Source organism: Papaver somniferum, chromosome 9, assembly GCF_003573695.1.
Source record: "Papaver somniferum cultivar HN1 chromosome 9, ASM357369v1, whole genome shotgun sequence".
Lineage (NCBI taxonomy): Eukaryota > Viridiplantae > Streptophyta > Magnoliopsida > Ranunculales > Papaveraceae > Papaver > Papaver somniferum.
The window spans coordinates 36,903,793-36,918,728 of NC_039366.1; the positions used below are offsets into that span (position 1 = coordinate 36,903,793).

At 34.4% G+C, this 14,936-nt stretch overlaps 1 protein-coding gene across 1 annotated transcript; it reads right to left on the reverse strand.

The window, feature by feature from the left end:
* Positions 1-22: 22 nt before the first annotated feature.
* On the reverse strand, positions 23-3,777 carry LOC113313515 (3-phosphoinositide-dependent protein kinase 2-like). Its single transcript, XM_026562300.1, has 11 exons — positions 3,398-3,777; positions 2,720-2,900; positions 2,557-2,609; positions 2,359-2,460; positions 2,181-2,289; positions 2,009-2,087; positions 1,638-1,803; positions 1,313-1,447; positions 1,034-1,200; positions 466-694; positions 23-381 (listed from the first exon to the last, which is right to left on the reverse strand). Exons 1-11 carry the CDS (start codon positions 3,584-3,586, stop codon positions 298-300), a joined length of 1,494 nt encoding a protein of 497 aa, XP_026418085.1. The 5' UTR covers positions 3,587-3,777; the 3' UTR covers positions 23-297.
* Positions 3,778-14,936: the final 11,159 nt, after the last annotated feature.

Genomic DNA, 14,936 nt, shown 5'->3' on the forward strand with positions numbered 1-14,936 from the left:
AGCCAAACAACAAAGGTCCAACTGTACAAACCAAACTTTCTTTCATATTCTCTAGTTTCTTAATTCTTCTGGTTGAAGTTTCTCACATCATACATCAAATAGAATTAACGAAAGCTCCATTAAAAAACAGAGACAAAGAATTAACTTAAGCGATTCATTGGAGAAAAATCTCACTTGGTTGCACTTGTATTGTCCCCACATCATACATCAAATAGAATTTCTTTGCAGGAGCATCCTATCCTTTAAAATCTCTACATCTAAAGAATGTGGGTGACTGTGTATCCGCAAACAAAATCATCACCGGTTTTGGAAGGCCTCTATTGCCTTTTTCCACTGCCAAGCTCTTTGTTTTGCATCCTCAAAAGACATTACCTTCTTTGGCTGGAAAAAAGTAAAGTTCAGGAGAGTGAGTCAGAGAAAGTGGGCACAGCTAAGAATGAAAGGCAAAGAAAGGAATAGGCATACCGTGCAAATCTTAAAATTTGAAGAACTTGTTACTTGAATGGTAAGGTCTTGGGGGTTATCAGCCTCGGACCATAACACATTCCCCTTGAGGGTCATCTTCGCAGGGTCCACACAAATCAATTTGGGTTTGTCGGTAAGAATAAGCTGCACCTTCTTGTTGGCAAGTTTCTGTACCTTTTTCACCATTGAGATCATAACGATTGATTCCCCAGGATCCAAAAATTGTTGCCTGTTCAATCAACATGCAAACAACTTAACCATTGACTAATAACAGAATTCATGTGCTTGATTTGTGATAAACTGCAAGTTAGATGGAAAATCTTCTCTTAAAGATTTGATAGTTCTCAAAAGAGGTCCTAGTTCCACGAAAGAAAACAACTCTAATTAAGGTTGAGATTGTGATTCAAAAGTATATCAAGCAACAAAAAGATGAAACATCCAAAACTAACCCAATTAAGAAAGTAACGAAGTTGATGAATTCAGAAGAAAAAAAAAAATCCAAGAAAAGACTAGGAATTAATTCCAACAATGTGCATAGAACGAAAAATGCAAAGGTTTTGATGGATACCATCTTGAATCAAACGAGTCAATGGAAGCAAGTCTAGTTATGTGAGCAGATGCTTCAGATGATGAAGTGGCAGCAGCACCACTAGTCCCATCATTGAAACTAAATGAACCATCCCCAATGTGAGAAAGATTCCACCCAGGATCCTGAGCTTCATCAGCCTCCACTGCCTGAAACCAAAAGGGTTTATGTGAGGTGCAAGTTTATACTTTCTGAACCTCGAAAACAAGAAAGCTCCATAGGGCATCGACACAAAGCTCAACTTTCATTGCAGGAGTATACCTTGGTTTCTAAAGCTAGTTTGGGAGGAGATTGCCGTCTTATATTTTTCCAGTCCACACCCTTAAAGAAGGGATGTGACTTAAGTGACGCATAGCCATCAGGCCCAGCACCTGGTCGTTGGCTGGGATCTGTGTCCTGAATTGAAATAAAGCGAACAATTAGAGGTGTCTAAAGTAATGCGAAGCAAAAATTACATGTCTAAAAAAAGTGAATGAATGAATGATGAGAAGGAAAAGACCCGAAACAGTTCAAGGAACTTAACATACAGTTTCGTACGAGCTTATACTTATGATTTCTAGATACAACTTCATTAATTTGCTCTTACCAATAACTTGTCAATAAGGTCTCTAGCTTCTTTAGTAAAGTACTCTGGAAATTTTATGTCTCTGGCAATAATTCTTTGAAAAATTAGCCACTCACTTGCATCTTTGAAGGGAGAAGTTCCAGATAGCATCTGATACAAGGTGCATCCCAATGCCCAAAGGTCATTTCTGTTTAACACAAGAAAAGTCAGATGCCATGAGGGGGGGAAAAGGTGCGCAAAAGCTGCTATAATGAAAAACCAATAATTTTGCCAAATAGAGATTTATTAGGATGTAAAGGAACAAGATATGCTGTCAGTACTTCGCCTAATCGAAATGTCATGCTGGTAGTGTAAAAACATACCAGTCTTCCGACAACAAAATGTTTCCTTACCCAAAAGTTGCAGGAGCTGAATTAAGAACTTCTGGAGGGACATATGCAGCGGTTCCGACAAAGGTGCATGCCTTTTCACCTGGATAGGTCACCGTTCACACAAGTTTATCATTTAAGCTACCAATCAAAATTCACAGAAAAGTGGTTCTGTAAGGATATTGTGAAAACTTACTTGATGGTACGGATGGAAGGACTGATATTTGGCTGTCCTCCATAGGCTTTACACTACCAAAATCAGCAATTTTAATATGCCCGTCTGCAGTAAGTAGCAAGTTCTCTGGCTGTCATTAGAAAACTTGTTAGCATGTTTGACATGCCCATCATATGAAATTGAATGAAACTAGAAATACCTTAATATCTCGATGAATTAATCCTACACCGTGCATGTATTCCAGGGCATCAATCACTTCTGCTGCATAGAAGCGTGCTTCATTCTCTGATAGACGACCTTTCTGTACCAGGCCAACAAGTAAATAACATAAGACTCATACCTCAATTGCAGCTGAATTGTTAAACAGACAAAGACGAAACATTCGAAATGCTCTTACCCTTATAATCTGATCAAAAAGTTCACCGCCTTCACAAGATTCGAGTGCCATGTCTTCAAAGTATGATAAACAGAACCATGTCAGGCTAACAACGAACAAACACAGAACAAACAATACAAACATAAAGACCAATAGTGACGGAGAATAAAGCCAGAATACCTACACAAAGAGCAAGTGTCTTGAAATGTGAAAAATAGACGAATAATCCCAGGATGATCCAATTGATCAAGTACAATCCGTTCCAACTTAACATACGATGTTTTATTTTCTTTCGTAATAAACTTCTTGTCCATAATCTTCAACGCATATACAATTCCTGTATCCCTCTTTTTCGCCCTCACCACCTGATGATGAAACAAACTTCTTCCAATTAGCCAACAACACCACCATAAACATTACACCAATTAAACAGCATCACCAATGACAACAAATCAAAATTCAAATTTTTTTAAAACAAACAAAATCAAAGAAAATTATGAGTGTATCATCTATTACCCATTGTTTGCAAATCTATTATGGAGATTTCCCCCCTAAATCATATGCTCACTTCAAAGTAATAAACCCTTTAATCTCTATTGGCATTTTCTCAAACAGTTCAGATTTGAGTATAAAATTGTCTACTTTGATCATCAAAATTTCCACAAAATTATGTGATTACCAAAATTGGCACCTCATTACTTACTGACTCCAATTTGAGTAAAGTTCACACCTTTTGATCAGATCCCACAACCCCATTTCATACCTAACTCAAAATTCTCATAGATTTCAAATAAACAAAAACCCATTTCACCATCAAAATCATTTTCAACCCCATTAAAAAAAAAAGTGAAAAAGGAAGTACCTTTGAGTAAGAACCAACACCATAGATCTTCCCTAATTGAAACTCTTGAATACTAAACTGTTCTTGAGGTGCTCTAAACACAAAACTCTTTGATTTCATAACTGAGTTGTTATCTGGGTTTTGAAGATGAAGCTTTGATTCAAATTCTTTCTCCATTTCTCCTCCTCCAGTCTCACCCAATGCCAACATCTCCTTCTTCTCTCTTCACAGAAGAAAGTAGTAAATGGATTTTCTTTTCACGTCTTCCAACGACAAAAAGAAGAAGAAGAAGAAGAAAGACTGGTCAACGAAGGAGATGAAGAGAATCGAATTTCTCATCTATCCATCTGTATCTCTCTCTCTCTAGAGATTCCCCAGTCACTGTAAAAGCAAATTTCTAGTATTAAAATCAAAAAGGAAAAAATTAAAGTGAATGTTTTCCTTTCTTTCTTCTCTTCTTCTTTACTGACAATGACTTGTTTGGTGTACTTTTTTCTACTGAAAAAGAGTAATGAATAGTGTCTTTCAATGACACACACCAATTTGAGGTGCCCAAAACTAAAATGTTGGGTGTACCATCTGTTGGCCCCATAACATATATGGATGTCCTCTTAGAGTACCATCCTTCTCAGTAGGATTTTTATGCCCATTTGTCAACATTGCTAATAGGGGTACCAGTTTGTGAAAATGTATATTTCATAACTCCCATCACTAGAATTTGGAAGCTTAGACAATTAAGCTCAACGTGATGAGCATTTTCTTCGTCTTAACATTTTAGTTGCATGAAATGTATTGCCAACTATATTTTGTAGCCTTTCGAATCTCTATATAAAAAAAAGGAAAAGAAGTGGATGAGAGCAAGTCACATTGATATTGAACTATTATTGAGAAAGTGATGAATTTATATCCATTTCCCAACCCATACTATGTTGTTTTCTTTTGTCTTTTCCTTTTTGGTTTTTGGATTGAAAAAAGAAGGTTAAGGTATTGGGTAGTGCTTGTCTCCAAACAATGACATCCTTGGCATTATGTGTTGTTTGAGACCTTGGTCTAACAAACTACGCACAAGTACGTATAATATTCATGCAAATGCAAGTAGTCTAAGAAGTTAACTCTGAATTTCAGTCAAAGAAGTTAGACATAATACTTCAATTTTTTCGGACTGTTGAGCCAAAAATTAGAGTTGATTTTCATTCTGATTCCAAAACAAAGATTGTATGTGTTGCAAGGCTATTTCATAATTCTTATGATGGGAAAAAGCTAATATTGGTTGTTCTGTAATTCTTACATTAAGTTATTTATATCACTAAATCTCTTGCAAAATACTAAGAAGTGAGTTTAAAATTCTCTTGGGATAACGAAAGAGTATGAAGGGAAATAAATATGTGCAATTTAGAAAGTTATAATGCAACTGCAAGATGAAACTTAGCTTATATAAAGACAACTCTCTTTATTGATGTTTAGAAAATCTCTCAAAACTAAACACAAGCTCTAATCTTGCTCAAATGATCAACCACAACTTTGGTGATCATATATATATAGAACTATGAATTCCTTTTCCTAGTCCTATTACCTTATTACATGTCTTACCTTTTCTTAGAACTAGATGACTTCTAATTCCCTTAGGATTACATCAACTTCCTAATCTTGTCCTAACCAGCTTGTTAGTGACTTCTATGTTGAAGTTAATCCAACATTCTCCCCCTTAAGCTTCAACTGTGCTTGTGAAAAATCTTGTACGTATGATGGTGCTCTCGTCTCCCATGGCTCGGTGTAGACAAGCTCTGATACCAATTAATGGCAACTGCAAGATGAAACTTAGCTTATATAAAGACAACTCTCTTTATTGATGTTTAGAAAATCTCTCAAAACTAAACACAAGCTCTAATCTTGCCCATATGATCAACCACAACTTTGGTGATCATATATATATAGAACTATGAATTCCTTTTCCTTGTCCTATTACCTTATTACATGTCTTACCTTTTCTTAGAACTAGATGACTTCTAATTCTCTTAGGATTACATCAATTTCCTAATCTTGTCCTAACCAGCTTGTTAGTGACTTCTATGTTGAAGTTAATCCAACAAGTTATGTTCAACCTAAAGTGGCTATGAAATTTACAGTAGCTAGTTGGTCCTTAATGTGGATGCACGAGGGATTTCTAATCATGGTATGCTTCTTGGAGCTGATATCTTCATTCATAAACCTTCTAATATCCTTATATATTCAAAAAATATGGACATCTCACCTTCATCATTACATGAATATTGTGTAGAAGTCTGGGAATGAAAATATTTCTGGCAACCCAATTTTTATATTCATGAACCAATCAAAAAGACTAAATATAATTCCCAAGAATAGGATTGATATGTGACGGTGACGTGGTAAATGCTGCCATACCTTAATGAATTGAATGATTCATCAAACTTCTGCATTCCTCAACCATTAGAGCAACTCCATTGGGCATACTTCAATTTGCTCGTTTACTTGTCCACGTGGATGGCCAAACCCAATTTTACACCGTAGTGAACAGAAAATGAATGGGAAAATTTAACCGTGATCCCATTTTTAATATTTGTTCATGATTTTTTGAAACTGGTTTTAATAAACTATGTTATCAAATTTGATAGTATGACCCGATTTTAGTTTATTTTATCAAATACGAATATAATATATTTTAAAAACTAATTCAACTGATATAACTAATTTTTTTTTTGCTATATCTCATGAACCCCCAACTCAAGTTGGCACAGTCGAGCCTTTTATCTGAAATTTTGTCCATCTACTTTGTTTGTTTGTCAGTCCCACTGTGGGTACTAAGTTGGAAAATCTGCTTATTTGTCAGTTCCACTCGATTTGCTCTTACAAAAAGAATATATTTTAATCAACAAAAACATCATCGACCGGATACCTCTAGCAAAGGATAAATACCTATTATTTCACCAGTACTATCATTTTTTAACATGAAAACTCAATTAAGCACAAAAACAATTGCCTAATAGAACATGTCTCAAGATTCTATCATTTTGCTACTTATGCAAAAAATGGTAGCTGAAACAAAGTTTTATTCTATGACTTTTATTTTTCCATTCATTCTCATTATGTCTCAAATAGCTTCTTTTTTCCACTAGCGTGATATTCATTTCTAGTTTTGACCACAAGTAATTTGAAAAGTAATACTAAATCTGTGTGGGCGTAAAATCGCCCCACCACGTGGAAGAATCTGAGAGCTTGAATACCCCAGAAAGCAATTTACGAAAAACGTCATATAAATATTCGTATAGCACTTTTCCTGCTTTCGAGATTTCTACCCATTCAACAAGATGAAGACACGTGTAAAGCACCAAAAGGATCGATGTCTGACTTCAAAGTAGGTAATTGAGCATTTAATGAGCGAACAGAGAAGTCATTCTGATTGTCTGCAGACCCACAAAGCAGATAACGAGATCCAATTTGACGATATTGGAAGCGACAATGAAAGTGTCAGTGAAGATCAAAGGAAAGTTGTCTAATAAAAGAGAAATACGGCGAAGATAGATTCCCTTGCAAGAAAGATACAGTGGGTTCAATGACGAGGCGAAGAGCGAACACAGTGAGCTGTCAATCACTACCTAACATTCGTCTATAAAAGGGGTGAAAACAGAGAAGAGGGGGTTGAGTATTTTAGGGTTTTTAACGTACTTAAAGAGAATAATTGCACTGAGAATCATTTTTATTGAGATGATAACTTTGCAATCATCAATCATCCATCGTGAAATTATCCTTGTGGATGTAGGTTTTAACACTGAACCACGTAAAATTGTCAGTGTTCTTTACTTGCATGCTTGTTTGTGAATCTTGACCATACAAACTTGACTGATTACCTTAGAAGTAGACTTAAGATTTTTCGCTGGGAGTACTGTAGGATTTCCTGCAGCTACAAAATCATTATAAGTTACCAATATATAGATAAACAAGAGTATATATGACAAAGAATTGTAAACCAAAAATTGACTACACAAGTAGACACAATCCAAACATACTAAGGTGTTCTCGGTTTCCCCAACATAATCGACATTTTTTTATTTTACGTTGTATAAACATGACCGAAGATATGACTATAAGTATTTATATTCCATGATGTGGGATCTTTGAACTACATGACAATCACATGTGTATGCATATATATGTTTTCCCTAGACTTAAAAAAATGAGAGATTGATAAGCAAGGAAAATATACATGTTGATGCCATTGATATTGAATCCAAGTAACCCTCCCAGAACAATCATAAGTCTTCTTGCTACATAATACCTTGTGGAGCTGTACATGTACATTTCTTCCTCTTCACCTTTTATATAATGAGTTGTGAATTCTTGAATACAATATTGATGGGTATTGTGTTTCATTTATAGGCAGAGAAAGGACCAAGTTCAGAGGATTTTCTAATATGAACCTTTAGTTCTCAACCCTTCATCAAGGAAGAGTTAATAAGGTAATAAAACCTTCTAGAAACCTAAGATAATAACTCATTATAAAAACCTAAAATACATGTCTAGAAACGTATTGATTAGGCTAGATTTTTCACATGTATGCAAGAAATATTTCTAATCATGTAAAAATAAAATTGTGATGACCTAATATGTTGTATGGAGCACTGCACTATTTTTTATGCATTGTTACTTAGTTCTTGGCAAAGCAACTTTAGGAAGTATTGACCATATCTAACCGACTAAGAGTAAATTGATGCACGAATTAGCTCAAGCTTAAAATAGGAAAAAGAAAATCTAGTCAATTGAACTCTACTATTAAAGGTTAACAGTACAACACAACAGAATCTTAATGTAAATCATTGAAGAACTAAGACAAACACTAACATATAAAGATTCATGTGAGATCAAAATACAGAACACCACAGAAAAAAACATGAAAATTGAAAGCAAGTGAGGTTCAAGAATAATAACGCATTTGACTTATCTTTCATACATGATACATCATGTTGAAGAACAAGCGGCTTTGAAGGAATTTTTCTTACCTCATTTTTGGGTAAAAGAAGTATAAACTTGGTGATCAATATCCTAGTAGCTCTGAAGATCGTCATCTCTACATGACACAAAACTGACCAAATAATCAAGATATTTTTTTCTTGAAAACCCTAAAAATACCTCCGACTGCACAATTTATTTAGAGAAAAAAAATGACTGAGATTTCTGAGGGGAAGAGTTATATATATATATATATATATATATATATATATATATATATATATATATATATATATATATATATATATATATATATATATGGTAGTTATGATTTCTGTTTCCAGTTGCATTGTGCATACAGATCTTTTAATTTATATAAATGGTAGTTATAAACCACCGAGCGGTCATCTAAATGGTAAGAATATCTTTTGTATACCACCACAACTTCAATCCATACAAACCCAGTACTTTAAAGGGCAACAGAACCCTTTTTGAATCCGACTTCAAGCTTAACTTCTCTGCAAGGAACTTATAGTAGTATGAATTTAAGATACGATGATTGACACCGACTGAGCCGCACCTCCATTGGAAGAAGACTATGTTTCACCTCCATTGACAGAAGACTGTAAAACTACTGTACCTCCACCTCCAGCACAGTCTTCTGCCAATGGAAGTGAAATTTGACAAAAAGCTACAGGATGTGAGTTATTACAGATGGAACTGACCCACGAACTTATAGTAATATGAATTTAAGATATGATGATTGAAACCTTACAAGATACAACTGCTACTACAAAGTGTATAAACATATGGATTGAATCACTAAGTTTTAATAATATCAGAAGAACTACGGAATCTTAAACACATATAAAACTAAAATACAAACCAGTAAAGTTAACTACAGATGTTTGAACTAACATCTTTTCTCATTCACATCAATACGTTGTATCTCTCTCAACTGTATACCTAATCAACTCTATGTTGAAAACGCGAGACTTCGACCAACATATTCATAGATCTAAAAACATATATGAAAAAAAAAATCAATACTATATCATCATCATGCGAAAAGGTTCTCCATCCTTTCCTTTTTTTATACCAAGTGCCTTCTTCGGTTCCAAAAGTAATAATAGAGAGTTATCAATTACCCATGCTTCTTGCTTTTTCATTCTAGTAGTGTAAGCCAAAAATGTAAATTCAGATTCATAAAATTACAGGACATATGCATTGAGATATCATTATTTGCATTGCAGGTATCATTTCAATTATTAAGACAACATAATACATGAATTAACAAAGCAACTTCTAATCTATAATCACCTCCTTTTTAGGATCCAATGGGATGGGTTTCGAGAAAAACTTCCTTCCAACACTTACAACCTTGCCCACTCTAGAAAGATGCATCTGAAAAACAATCATAACAAAGACAAAATAGAGATCAAAGTCCGAAAATTATGGATCTATATAAGATATTGTCTTAACACACAACAATGAATTGTAAAGACGATTCAATCCATAAATCGATCTAAAAAAAACTGCTGCAACCTATACTAAAATATTTATTTTCAATAGCATCAGTCATTTAATCCATCAAAAAAAACCTTATGATTCTCATTTAATTAATTCAAATCAAACATGCAATTACACAAAACCCTAAATCAATTTTTCTTTTGGTAACTGCAGGACGGTGTACGGGCGATTTAAGAAAACATGGTGGATATCATGTTTATGGCTTTCGGAGAGATGTTTCATGATAAATCAATTTGATTTACAGATGATATTGAATTGTGAACGTAAGGATTTCATAGAATTGATAATTGTTGCCAAGTTAATTATAAGATGCAGGAATAAGACAGATTTAGAGCTAAGGAGGACTTGAGAATTGGTGTTGATGGTAGAATATGGTGAGAATATGTTTTAATTGTATTATGTCGATTTAGTTTGCTTCTTTTCAACATTATGTTGAGTATCCAACAAGTAAAACCAGTTTTAACTATACAACATATGCGAAAATTGTATAAATCCATTTTTATTTATATTGTTACTATGTAAATGTGTAACACATGAGACATATTTTTACAAAATTGAGAAACTCAAATGCAGTAAATATCAATTTCAACATATATATATACCCATTATTTCTATTATTATCTTAGAAAAACGTAAGAATTTGATGGAAAGTTTACAAGAGTGGAAGAAGATATTTGCAAAGTAAAAAGCCTAATTTTCTCATGGATATACCTTGTAATTTTGATAGTTTGCTTCATAATAGAGCCCGGTTTTATGTGGGATCCTCCTTGATCTAGTTTTGGCATGTCTTTGGGTTTGAAAAGATTTTTTGTTCTTAACCAACTCCTCTACAATTGTATTTATAAATAATTTTTTATTTATTTGATATTCTCGCATATCAAAAAAAGAAAAGAAAAGGAATCCAAGGTTAAAATACTTTTAAAAGAGTTTCAGTTGTAACGATGTACAACACTAAAATATAGACAGAACCCAAGAAACCTTTGAAGAATTCTCGACTATAAAAGATATACTCACTTAAGCATTTTATGATTATTCTTTAATTACAATACAAGAGGAACTAATAGAAAGTTTCATAGCACAAAGACAGTTTTTGCCAAAACATCGGATATATATATATATATGATGGACTTTTAATCTAAATGATATAGGACACCTGGTTATAGTTGGTTGACAGTTTGATTTTTTTGGTAGTTTATTATCATTGACTTTTTAATCAATATGTTATGTCACTTTCATGATTTAACCATTGTTGTTTATTTATTATTTTTTTTCGAGGACAAGACCGGGGAGATGGATAACAAATATGTGACCCATAATGTGTAAATGCACATATATAAGTCAAGAAGCAATAAATATGGAAGACCATATCAACACATCCATAAGCTTTTTTCTTTGTCAGCGATGTGAAGAAGTTTGATAATAAGGAGACTGTTAGGAGGTTTACTTCTTGTAGGGGGTACTTGTTAAAGCACTGCTCGGTCGAACTCGCAACCGTTGATATCTCAAGCTTGTTGTTAAGTTTAGTTGCCAAAACTATAAGTCTTGATTTTTAGTCTACTTATAGCCAAGTCTCAGATTTGGATAGAAAGTGTAGTTGAGCATTAGACTTCACGACGCTCATCGATTGAAGACGAAGAACTACTAAGGGGATCTTGTGGAACTTAATCAACAAAAGGTATGTGGAGACTTGAACTCATCTATCACTCGAAAATCTATCTACTATATTTCTTATTTGAGACAAAAGTCGTATAGCTATATAGACTTCAATTATACACATTTGGTATTTCGAGCTGAGTTTAACTCGCTTACATATTTCTCGAAATATGTGTTGGTAAGCTTTCGATTTAACCAAGTTCATCTTATATTCTTGACGAAAGTCAAAAGATGATCATGTGAAAATCTCCTTGTAACATCTTACATGATTTGTGTGAGACAGTCATTTGATGTAGACTCGGATTGTTTGGTATTGATCATTCGATCACTTGAAAATTGCTTCGAAGCTAATAGTTTGTGTGAGACAGCTATTGGCGTCTTCCAAGAATGTTTCAATGATTGAACCGGGAGTTTAGAACAAATAACCATGATTGGATATAGCACAGTTTGCGTACTTGTATGCTAACTTTTGCATGATATTCCAAGTCCGGGAACCATAGTATGCATACCCGTATGCGTACTGGTTGGTTTAGTAAAAGTCTGGGAACTTAGTATGCATACCGGTATGCGTACTGGCGTGACGTCCAAGTTCCGGAAATTCAACTGAGTTTAGAGGTATGCGTACCCGTTCGCATACTGGCGAACCCAAACTTAGTCCGACCATTTAGGCATGCATACCCGTTTGCATACTTGAGTATATTATGTTCTAAAATCGGTTTGTTCATGAACTAATACATTTTTATAATAAGGAATGCGATCTTTTGCAAACCGTTTCTATAATGTTCATGAATTGATTCAAGTGAATCAAAATCGATTTTTCTTCAATTGGGTCTTGTATAATTCTATGATAATATAAACAATTGAATAACTCTAGAACTAGTTTCATTTGAGTCATTAGAACTAGTTATGGTTAAGATGAATATGGTTGATATTGTTGAGCCAACAAAGGTGTACACGTTTAGGTTCGGTTACTCATATCTAAATGAAGTCACTTTTCATTTGTGTGTAACAAGCTAAGTTCGATCTAGCGGTTGAAAGATATTATCTTGAGTCTAATCAGGTTTTCATCTAACGGTGAATATTGAATGCTTTGTTACCAAGGTAGCATTATTTTAAACCTTGATTTGAAGACTATATAAGGGAGAACTCTAGCAACTGGAAACCTAATCCCCACACCGCATCTGTGATACTAGTTGCGACTAGAGTCGATTCTCCTTTAACCTTAGGTTTTTCCAAAACCCAGTAGGTTAACGACTTGAAGACTTCATTGGGATTATGAAGCCAGACCCAATTATTTTCTCTGTAGTTGCGTGTTCTGATCTTGTTGTTTTCTATCATGATTGAATACTATCTTCTCTAAGATTTGCTCGAGATTTAATCTCCGATAGGCAAGATAAAAAGTAGTCACAAACATCTTCGTCTCATCGTTTGTGATTCCACAATATCATGTTTCGCTACCATACGATTAAGATTATTGTGAGTCGATTGATATTACTAGGATGTTCTTCAAGAATGTAAGTCTGGTATATCAATTGGTTCTGATACTTACATTGTTAATGGAAAGGAGTTGTGGAAAGATCTTTGTGGTATTAATCTTTTGGACAAGTCTGGGATGGTTCTGGGAGACTTTTATTTTTGAATCAACTAACTATTGTATATATCATTTAAGAAGAGTTCTTCTACACATCTTTTAGAGAGGGTTGTAAATTTGGGTTAATTTTTATTTAAAATATCTAACTAAGTATTCAAATAGATGTATTAGGTCAATTTATGCCTCAGAATGTAGACTGGTCTCTTAGATTTCTAAGCAGGTAGATTTTGGGGCGCTACATTAGCACTACTCTATAATGCGTCATTGATCACAATAATACATCATTTGGAAGTGGGAGCGGGCGGATGTCGAAGTGGTCGAAATTCCTAACAACTAAAAATGTTCGTAAGACTTATTTGGCTATGATGCTTACTGAGAAAGCATCATTTGCATTACATTCAACAGTGTGATGCTTACTTTGTTGAATGTTGCATTTAACGAAATAAGAATTTTGAAAGAGTAGGGAAAAGTGTAGCGTTTTGGAAACATTTGATGCAAAAAATTAGATGACCTAACTTGACAAAGCATCATTTTTGCTGATTGCAACATTTCTCCACTCGAATGATGTATCATGCCAGTTTGTCCCGAGAAAAAGAATGCATATGTGAGAACTAAGTGGCGTCGGTTAGGGAGAATCTTGTGCACCACTTGAGAAAGTTCCAAAGCCTACATTTCTGGGTGTCACTTAGCTTGCACGTGTTGGAAATTGTTGGTGATGGGAATCTTATACGCATATTGTATCCTCTTGGAGTGATTGGTCTTTACTGTATGTGTTTGTTTTTCTTTTAATAGGCTTGAGTTGCTAGTTCTGTTTAAGATGAACTATAGTCGTGCTTGGTCACTTCGTACAGGATAGGGTACGTAGGCAGCCACATTGTGGTTCAACACTACCGTGAGACAAGAGATGATTATCACCATCCAAGGTAAGTCATATTATTTGAACTTTGCATGCGAGTTAAGAGATAATTTTACTGCACTAGGTTTCTCATATCTTCTACCGACGGATGATTCCAACTACTAGAGACAATCAATAACGTCGACGAGGCTGGTGCAATCTATGCTACTGTATGTTCATACTATCTAGCGAGTTATGCGATCATGGCATGAGACAATTTCTAGTTGAGCATGACCAAGACGTGTGAGATAACCTGATTGCAAATTGATAATGTACAAGGAAGGTCATCATGTGACTGGATGAGCAAGGGCATGAGAGTAGCTATTTCAATGACCTATATACTGATCCAAGACATGGACAAGGAATGAGTAGTACTTGCAAGTTATTGGCGCGCGAATAATTTATCAGCATTACCAATTATGGGTTTTGCAGGAATAGTAGAATAAAGAGAAAAGTAAGTTATGGGAAAGAATTATAGCTCGATTTCTCAACTGAGTGGCGCATCACGGAGTCCAGCCGATTGGACACTAAGAGCAAAAGTTTCCCTATTCGTCATAATAACTCTTTGAATTTTACCGTAAAAAATCTGGTATGTTAGAAAACTATAACGACTCTTGATGTTGCGCTTCATATTTTTTTTTTTGCACTATATCACAAATATCAGAGACAGAGCAATGACTTATATGTTACAGGTCAAACAAATTTTATTCCGATATACATTATTAAAATTATCCATATTAAGCTATAATTTAGATTAGTAAGGAAGCTCGCATGATATAAAAGCTTACCACTTTCGCGACAATACTTTTATTTCCCTTCTGGATACATCATTCCCTGTACTTCCCAACCTCACCCATGCATAACCCTTAAACTTAAAATTGGGCATTTTTCTAACTACACCATAAACTACTTTTTTCTATCTCTCC

Coding starts and splice junctions, on each gene's coding strand:
- LOC113313515 (XM_026562300.1), bottom strand. CDS start 3,586: ATGTTGGCATTGGGTGAGACTGGAGGAGGAGAAATGGAGAAAGAATTT. Junction 2,461..2,556: donor TTTTTGATCAGATTATAAGG/GTAAGAGCATTT, acceptor GGCCTGGTACAG/AAAGGTCGTCTATCAGAGAA. Junction 382..465: donor CAAATTTTAAGATTTGCACG/GTATGCCTATTC, acceptor ACTTTTTTCCAG/CCAAAGAAGGTAATGTCTTT.